The sequence below is a fragment of the Diadema antillarum genome, unplaced genomic scaffold (genome assembly GCF_040938485.1).
Source record: "Diadema antillarum isolate AM-2024a unplaced genomic scaffold, OU_Dant_1.0 seq00000512_RagTag, whole genome shotgun sequence".
Classification (NCBI taxonomy): domain Eukaryota; kingdom Metazoa; phylum Echinodermata; class Echinoidea; order Diadematoida; family Diadematidae; genus Diadema; species Diadema antillarum.
Genome location: NW_027271466.1, coordinates 2,889,297 through 2,899,302, shown reverse-complemented (window position 1 = coordinate 2,899,302; position 10,006 = coordinate 2,889,297). Strand labels below are relative to the sequence as shown.

The 10,006-nt window shown below is 39.0% G+C and overlaps 1 protein-coding gene across 1 annotated transcript in view; it reads right to left on the bottom strand.

Annotated features, from left to right (window-relative positions):
- Positions 1-4,877: 4,877 nt before the first annotated feature.
- Positions 4,878-10,006, bottom strand: part of LOC139734152 (scavenger receptor cysteine-rich domain superfamily protein-like) — a 41,910-nt gene continuing 36,781 nt past the window's right edge. Inside the window, exons 18-20 of the mRNA XM_071644956.1 lie at positions 9,831-9,890; positions 7,298-7,409; positions 4,878-5,654 (exon numbers count right to left, since the gene is read on the bottom strand). Of these exons, the coding sequence (XP_071501057.1) occupies positions 5,537-5,654; positions 7,298-7,409; positions 9,831-9,890 (290 nt within the window). The 3' untranslated portion in view covers positions 4,878-5,536. The remainder of the gene's footprint in view (positions 5,655-7,297; positions 7,410-9,830; positions 9,891-10,006) is intronic.

Sequence of the window (10,006 nt, the reverse complement as noted above, 5' to 3'; positions counted from 1 at the left end):
AAAGCAAGAAGGGGGAAAAAAAAGATGATTTTTTTTTGTTGTTTTTTTTGCATAGGTTTTTGTTTACATTAGATATATGAGGAAATTAAATGGTCATATTGATTGTTCGTCAGCTACAAACTTCTGAGGCCGTGAAACATCATCTCACGTAGTCGGCATAATTATGTGCTTACTATGTACAATCTTAACACAATGTATCACCGTTTTGTGAAAAGATGTAAAACTAAAATTCATTAACTGAAATTCAGTAACTTTTTGTTATCTCCTGTCACATTTTAAACAAATTCTGCTAGATCTGTCAATATCATACCAGTAAATATCTTATAAAGTTATTTTGGGGATGGCGACGGATTGGACTTTGAGAAATGAAAGAAACCCAAACAATTCAGAGTGGTTAAAATGTGCCAATAGAAATATCAAAAAGTTTTATTCGAAGAACAAAAACGCTGAACATACATATACATCTGTGATTCAAACGTACTACAAATAGATAATATATACAAAATATAATTTGACATCGTCATAGAGACATTGTTATTAATGGTGTATATCAATCCATTATTAAGTACAATTAATGTTGCTTACTCAGTATACTTTAATGTATCAATCATTTCCTAAATTGTTAATTTCTCCATCCTTCAGTTTAATGCAAAAAACAATACATTCACAATGAAAAGTGGTAAAAAAGAACACACAAGTGGCGCTCCAATGTGGTAATCCGCCGTTAACCCTGTCGATATCACCTCCAAGCCTCCACACATTCTCACAGACTATTGTCCAAAGAGAAACTATCAAATTTAGGGAACATACACAATCAGTGTCATCTGTTCTAATTGGCTTTTACGCATAGATAGCCAATCAACATGATTGTGATATTTGTGTCTCTCGCAATCTAAATCCACGTACAATAAAGCTACAGTTCTCTCCGATCTACCAACTACGTCACTTCAACTTTCTCTCTAGTCGTCTATCGGGTAATCTAATGGACTCTCCTTTCTTGCTATGTCTACAACAGGGTAGTCTTGAGATGGTCTAATCATGGTTTATATACACCGTATGTTGTTTTGTTCTTACACTTGCAAGCGAAGTAATACTGTAGTCATGGAATTCAGAGCACAAATATCATTTTGAAAGCATTCCTGGCTCGTTGACATTGACGTCATAATAGCAATAAGATAATCTGCACAAAATGAAAGACCGCACTGTTTTGAAAGGCCATTATAACAGAAAACAAAACAAAACAACAAACATGAGATGTAGATGGTTCATATTTCCTTTTAAAAAAGTAACTGCATCGATACATCAACAAGTAGTTTCACTACAGGCAATTGTCATGATAATCAGTCCCCATGTCTTTCTTTCCCCATTTCCATATTTGCCCTAGGCCTGGGCCGATACTGTAACACTCCTACCTAACGATGAATCTAATCTAGCTTAATCTATTCTGATCTTATCGAATCTAGTCACTCTAACATAAATCCTTTTCAGAGTGGAGCTTTTAATATTACTGTAGCACTCACAATATATTCCTTCAGTATACAAAGTGTAGCCATGATACCCGACAAGGTCTTAAATACTGTTTAAACTTGATCCTTTCCTTTTTTTCACCTCCGTCCTTCTGCCTTATCTTATTTATCATTGTTGTTGTTGTTGTTGTTGGCAGTATAATTTCCTACATTCACGTTTTAAAACCTGCATCACACAGGCAACTCCCCTTATAACCAAGTCCTCCAGACAGGCAGTTTTCTTTCGTCATACCGAAATTTTGTTACAGCCGCACAATGAACTTATTGTTTATTGATCATAATATGGAGACCTAAATTTGCACTTTGTTGTAACAAGATTTTTGTTATGACCGTGTTCGTTATAACGGGAGTGCACTGAATAAATTGTTTGGCACCAATGTTTACAATATGTAACAAATACATCTACCTTCAAGACACTATTTCCAATTTGAAAATAACATTTAGGTCTGATCTGCATGCTTCTACACGGTCACAGTGTCTCTGATTCAAAAGTCTTTACCCGACAAAGAATAACAGAGTAAATCTTGATACCAGAGTGAACTCTGGATCAAGAGCATGATGATTATCAGGTCCATAAACTTTTTGAACAGCATACCTGCACATGCACAAATCTAAATGTATTAACATCAGCCATTCTAACCTTAAAAACAAAACAAAACAAAACAAAACAAACAAATAATGATACCTACAGTGTACACTCCATCATTTCAAATGAAAGATGAATGACTTTCAAATCACAATACAAGGGAACCTCAATAAAACGAGGCCCTAAAATCTGTGAAATTTTACATCAGAGGGCTTAGTTATATCAAAACTCTTCATAACGAGGTTAATGCTCAATGAGTGTATGATTAGCTTACCCTGGAGTACAAACTGTGTCCAATACACATGCAACTCAAATTAAAAAAAAAAACAAATGAAAAAAAAATACATTGTAGAAATATTCTAATGGCATACTTACATATATTTGCCTTACTGAAATAGGTCTCAAACATATATCTCTCAAATAAGAAAAAAAACTATCTCCAGTTAAGTACAGATATAATCTGGCCATAAATATAGTAATTTGTCTTAATAATCTGGAATTGTTTTGGTGCTCTATTTATATAGTGCATTCAGCTAATACTTTTTAATGGCGTGTTGCTCTATAAACTGACTGAATGTGAAGATCTCATTCATTACAGAAATCACAACAAAGGCACATACATCTCCTATTTGATTGCCCATAAAATGTACTGACAATCTTCAGAAATATATATATATATATATAATGTATAAATATATGATTTAATTGGTTATGCTAGCAAAATAAGCAGCATATTTTAACATTGTATTACACAAAATCATGTCACCTAGCCACATAAGGAAAGCTGCATGTCACGATTGAGATACGCTATGGTCCATTCAAACACGTGCACTCACACTTGTATATGGCTAAGGCAAATAGTATTATACTGCAAGGTTGAAGTGACTACAACCCAGCTAAAGTTTCATTGTGTCTGCAATTCTTTCTGCCATGTTCACCATGTACTAGCCCCATCCCCCTCCCACAAAAAGGTGAAAATGTACTAGACATTCTCAAATATCAGTGTATTGTAAATGGCACTCACACATGCATGCACAAACACACACACACACACGCACACACACACACACACACAACAACAACAAATCTTTGAATGCCTGTGACAAATGCAAACTCAACACTTGCATGGCTACACAATACAGACAGTCAGAATTTAGGATTTTCTCTGCCACATACTGATAACAGAGTAACAGCAAAAACTACAAAGTGAGGTATATGAAATGAAGTACCAGGTATATGAAATAGGATGAACCACAAACCTCAATCTAACCAATGCTTCACCTAATAAGATAACCACACTGAACAGATGAGAAAAGAAAATCTGTTGAGTTGAAATTGTGTATACATATTCACGATATTAACAACGTAAATCAATCTATAGCATCTTCATACTTGATTTAATATTTGTTCTTAAATAATGAAATCATCATGTCAGTCAAAACAGCTGGCTGCAGATTCAAAATGTACAGGCTAAGTCACCCGAGCTACCACAGCTTCGATACTACAAAATCTGTGAAACACATATAAACATAGAAATGCACTCATAGACTCACACTTATAGGCACACTATGACAAAGAAAAACTGACACACAGACACACAAACACACAAACACACAAACAACAATTAATCTATTTTTAGAGTTATCTCATACAGAGGTAATAACAGGGGTGCACTAATTATATGTTTGGAGTAACAATGGCAGCTTTCAGTAGCTAAGCGGACGGGCATGAGCGCTGAGAACGGTTTATGTTGTGCTTCTCAGCAGCGAGTTTGCAGCACACCCAATTTACAACATGGCACATCATAAGACAAAACATGTGTATCTTTTGTTCTAAAGATTACACCATACAGTCAGATGATGCTGTTTGTTGAAGAAGTCACAGCGAATCTGGAGCTTAAGTCTGGTACACAGTTGTAGGATGCCTGCCACGCCCAAGACCAGTCACTGCCCCTGAACAGGATTCCTCCACCGAGTGCTGGTGCTGGACTCCACGGCCTTCTACCAAGCTCTGCCTCCTGTCCATACTGTGACAACTGAAGTGATGACGCATGCACATGTTGGAGAGGTGGCGTTCAAGCATCTCAACACTGCAACATCTCAGCGCTTCTTTCATGTAGAAATGTGTTGCTCAGGACGCCAGCCTAATGGCTGTGCCGATCCACCTGATATTCCTTTCCGTGCAATTTTATGTTGTCACAACTGCTAGCTGGCAGTGAGATGATTCCATTCGCTGCTATGAAGGAAAAAGTGTCACTTAACCCGTTGAGGATGAGTCCCAAGTATACTCAGGCAAGTGTCTATGGGAAATGCGTGTTGTAGCAAAATCAGCCCGTACTCAGTGGGTCAAGGGCATTGCGCTCAAAAACGTGGTTTCATGGGTACCAGTGACACACCTATGGCAATGCAGTAGTACATCTTTCACACAACATACTTGAACTCACTCTGAAGTTAATACTCAAATTGTCTAACCCCCCAGGCTTATCACTTTTCTCTTTGATTCTCCTTCTTCCCTTTTTCTCTCTTTCTCCAACCCCATCCTCTTTTCTTTGTTATTTTGTTTGTTTGCTGGATTTGTTTGTTGTTATTATCTTTTTCTCTTTTTTTTCTGTGCACCATTTGCATCCAAAGCATTCTTAACTATGTTTAACAAGTAAATCTTATGCCCCAAAGGTCTTCACATTTTGATTCTTTTTTTCAGAGTTCAGAGATAAAAGTGGCACATTACACAAACTGCAGCTGACAGAGAACTCATTGCATCACATACATTATGCAGAAAATGAAAGGAGAATAAAAAAAAATGAAATACGTTATTACAAATCTACAAATACAACAAAAACGTAATTTACAATAATTGAAGATTGCATACAGTGCAGGCCAGCCATGATCATCAACCTCTCCTCCATGGATCCATATAGTTTTCACTATGACAGACAGCAACCTCACATCCAGGGTCATATGTCTGCTTCACTCCAAACCCTGTGCACCATCGAGAAGGCAGTGAAATCAATCGTAAGTTGACAATCAGGAGAACACATCTGTCGGGTCACCCTCATAGTCTGAATGTGGTTCCTTAAATCCAGATGATTCGCTTTTTGGTTCTACCCTCATCTTATTAGCACATCAATCTTCTCAGCAGCAGAAGCCCTTTGTTCAATCTAAGCATCAGACACAGACACACATAAACACACACACAACCAAAACAGTGCACCCCTGACGCAGCAAAAAAAGAACTTTATTCTGCACTTATTCAGTTCATCACTGAGCAAATCCCAACCAGCACAACATTGCAGGTGTTTTTCACCGTGTCCACAACCAGAATCAGCATACATCAAGTCCATCACGGGCAGGTGCAAGAGAGAGGAGCTCTTCCATTTCCAATTCGGGCGGGGTCCGGTTTTCTCCTGCACCGCATCACCTCTGCATCACATGGGCTCGCCCATCTCCTCATGGTCATTGTTCATGGAGGAGAAGAGAACTGGCTGCTCCATCTCGTCATTTTTGCCGCGAGGCCTGAAGATGTTGCCTGCTCTCAATTGTGTCCTGCACAGAATGCAAAAACACATGTGCAAAGAAATTACAGATAAAGATAAAGACATGCTCAAAGTCATTTGTTTGATATTCAAAATAGTAGGAGTTAGTAGGACATCTTTGATACAGTTGAATATGGCAATTGAGACACCAAGCCTTGTCGTCCCATGAACATAAGCGAATACTTTCTGTGACTTTCTAGAAAAAGACATATGGAAAGCCAATTGATAAATTGCCCATATATCATGCTTTTGTATAATTGTTTCACAGAAAAAACAAGGAAAAGTAGAAATTACGCGGTGCGTAATATATGTCCCTGCCGGAAGTAGCATTTTGTAGCAAAATGTGCAATATAGGTAAAAAATCAAGGTCAAAGGTCAAAGAAGTCAAAGGTCAAAATTCTGTGTAAAAGTTTGAAGCCCTCACCTAGTGCCATCACATAAAGCAAACGGAATCTAAATCGGGTTAGAAATGGCGAAGGAATAGCATTTTGTAGCCAATGTACAATACAGGTCAAAAATCAAGGTCAAAGGTCAAAGAAGGCAAAGGTCAAAATTCTGTGTAGAAGTTTTGAAGCCCTCACCTAGTGCCATCACATAAAGCAAACGGAATCGAAATCGGGTTAGAAATGGCGAAGGAGTAGCATTTTGTAGCAAAATGTACAATATAGGTCAAAAATCAAGGTCAAAGGTCAAAGAAGGCAAAGGTCAAAATTCTGTGTAGAAGTTTTGAAGCCCTCACCTAGTGCCATCACATAAAGCAAACGGAATCGAAATCGGGTTAGAAATGGCGAAGGAGTAGCATTTTGTAGCAAAATGTACAATATAGGTCAAAAATCAAGGTCAAAGGTCAAAGAAGGCAAAGGTCAAAATTCTGTGTAGAAGTTTTGAAGCCCTCACCTAGTGCCATCACATAAAGCAAACGGAATCGAAATCGGGTTAGAAATGGCGAAGGAGTAGCATTTTGTAACAAAATGTACAATATAGGTCAAAAATCAAGGTCAAAGGTCAAAGAAGTCAAAGGTCAAAATTCTGTGTAGAAGTTTTGAAGCCCTCACCTAGTGCCATCATATAAAGCAAATGGAATCGAAATCGGGTGAGAAATGGCGAAGGAGTAGCATTTTGTAGCAAAATGTACAATATAGGTCAAAGGTCAAGGTCAAAGGTCACGACTGAAATTCTGTGTAGAAGTTTCAAAGCTCCCATGTAGTGCTATCATATAAAGCAAACAGAATCAAAATTGGCTCATAAATGACAGAGAAGTAGCAAATTGAAGATTTTGATCACACACGGACGCACACACGGACACACGGATGGACACACGGACGGACGGACACACGGACGGACGGACGGACACACACACGTACGGAGCCCGTTTCATAGTCCCCTGCTCGAACTCGTTCGGCGGGGACAAAAATGGTGTATCAATTCTCGATTTAGTGTTCCAGCAGAAACAACAACAAATTTGATTTGGAAACACTTGGAAACACAACAATCGTACAGAGATTTTCACAGTGCAGGCAGCCGTTGCCTTCTAACCACCAAATCTATTGAGCATTACATTCCTGCCTCTTCTTCAATGTACATTGCATAGGTGATATCCATGGTAGTAACAGTACTGGGACAGATAATACAGTGATGACCGCTTGAACGTACCCATTTTTGTGACCGGCCTCCCGCTTGATGCACCAAATTAATCCCCCAGCGATTACCACGACGAGAACGCCTACCAGCAGACCGATGAAGAAAATGCCAGCCGGATGGATGCCTGCGAATAGAGCGTATATCAACAACTGACTGTAAAGTCTTGTGCGATATTTTCAAAGGACAGCTAAGAGGATTTAGTCTGAAAAACCATTTTGGCTGTAGAAATTGTTAAACTCTCTGTGTGCTAAATTTATTCCCTGCCAATAGGTATGTGTGTGAAATATAATCATGCATATTACTTTACTCATTGGCACAGCAGAGGCTAAAGTCTCTTTGTTGCTAAATACTGTAAAACACAATATTTTTGCAAGTTGCCTCTAACATTTAATGAATATTGTGTAGACAAGATCTTTAGCGTGCATTTTAATTTCGCGAAACTCGGCTCTCACAAAATTCACTAACTTAATATGCACATGAACATTTTTCATTTTACAGTATTGACGAATAGAAATAACACAAAATAGAATAGAATAAAATAGAACAAAATGAAATACAAAAAGAATAGAATAGAATAGAATGGAATAAATGGAATGGAGTAGAATAGAATAGAACAGAATGAAATGAAATGAAATGAAATGAAATGAAATGAAATGAAATGAAATGAAATGAAATGAAATGAAATGAAATGAAATGAAATGAAATGAAATGAAATAAAATGAAATAAAATAGAATAGAATAGAATAGAATAGAATGTCAGTTTCTGTATCTCTGAAATTGGCAGGCCCTTGGTAATTTATTTCAACAGAAAAAAAAAAACCTACAGACTTTGTGATTTTACTAGGCACATCTAATCTCTCTCTGCAACATTGGATATATGTGGTAGAAGTAGTTATTGTACTGCAATTTATGCACAGAATATGAATCCACTTGATAACTGAAGTCAAAGACATTTTTTCTTTTTTGTCAAATGGATGTTCATTTCTTTATTAGAGTAAAAGAAAAAAATTAAGGGAAAAACTGCATTTATCTGTAAACACAAGAGACCCGCGGGTCTAGCGCTCACCTGAGTATCGCAAGTTCACCTTTCACGCAGTCACTGATCTAAATTATTCACAGCTCTACCAAAATTTGACCAGGCATTCTCAAGTAGAAGATGAAAATGTACATTAAGGGCCAAAATTTTTTAAGATTCCTTAATTTGGGGGGATTGGGTCCCCCTGGGGCCCTCTGGGTGGGGCATGGTGCCCATTTTTATAAATTGAGATCCTGACCCCCTAGGGATGCTACCTGCCAAGTTTGACGAAAATACATCATGAGGTTTTCAGGAAGAAGATGAAAATGTACAATTCAGGCCCCCATTTGGACCTTCCCAACCAACCCTCCCCCCCCCCCCCCCACCCCCAAGAGGGGCACCCCTGGATCTCCTATATGAATAAACTTGAAACTACAGTCATCAATGTACAAACTCATAGTATTATCTTAGCTCTATAACTTCTGATTCTAGAGAAGATTTTTAAAGATTCCTTCATTTTGGGGGTTTGGGCCCCCCTGGGGGCCCCCTGGGTGGGGCATGGTGCCCATTTTAACAAATTGAGATCCTAACCCCATAGGAATGCTACCTGCCAAGTTTGGTGAAAATGGGTTATGGGGTTCTCAAGAAGAAGATAAAAATGTACAATTAGGCCCCATTAGGACCCCTCCTCATCCCTCTCCCCTGGGCCCCAAGGGGGGCACCCCTGATTCTGCCATGAACAAACTTGAAACTACAGTCATCAATGTACAAACTCATAGTATTAACTTTGCTCTATCACTTCAGGTTCTAGAGAAGAAGATTTTTACAGATTCCTTAATTTTGGGGCGTTTGGGCCCCCTGGGGGCCCCCTGGGTGGGGCATGGTGCCCATTTTAAAAAATTGAGTTCCTAACCCCCTAGGGATGCTACCCGCCAAGTTTGGTGAAAATGGGTTATGGGGTTCTAAAGAAGAAGATGAAAATGTACAATTAAGGCCCCATTAGAACCCCTCCCCACCCCCCTCCCCTGGGTCCCAAGGGGAGCACCCCTGATTCTGCCATGAACAAACTTGAAACTACAGTCATCAATGTACTAACTCATAGTATTAACTTAGCTCTATCACATCTGGTTCTAGAGAAGAAGATTTTTACAGATTCCTTAATTTTGGGGGGTTTGGGCCCCTCTGGGGGCCCCCTGGGTGGGGCATGGTGCCCATTTTAACAAATTTAGTTCCTAACCCCCTAGGGATGCTACCTGCCAAGTTTGATGAAAATCGGTCTTGGGGTTTTCAAGAAGAAGATGAAAATGCAAAAAGTTTACGCACGACGCACGACGGACGACGGACGACGGACGACGGACGACGGACGACGGACGACGCACGACGGACGCCGGACGAAGGGCGATCGCAATAGCTCACTTGAGCCTTTGGCTCAGGTGAGCTAATAAGACTAGTAAGCAAAGCTGGTTTTTGAAAGGAGTCAAAAATGACAGCCTAACAAGTAAAATCTACACAAAAGAGGGAGTTTCTTACCACTGCCGGGACTGCCTCCCGTGCGTTCATCACTCGTACCACCTCCTGTGTTTGAAGACTCTGAGGTTGATAGAGAGAAGGAAACATGTGATGCTTTAAGACCGAAGATTTCCCTCCACAAAACAGAATTATTTAATGTAGCTAAAAATAATACTTACCTCCACCAGCAAGGTTAT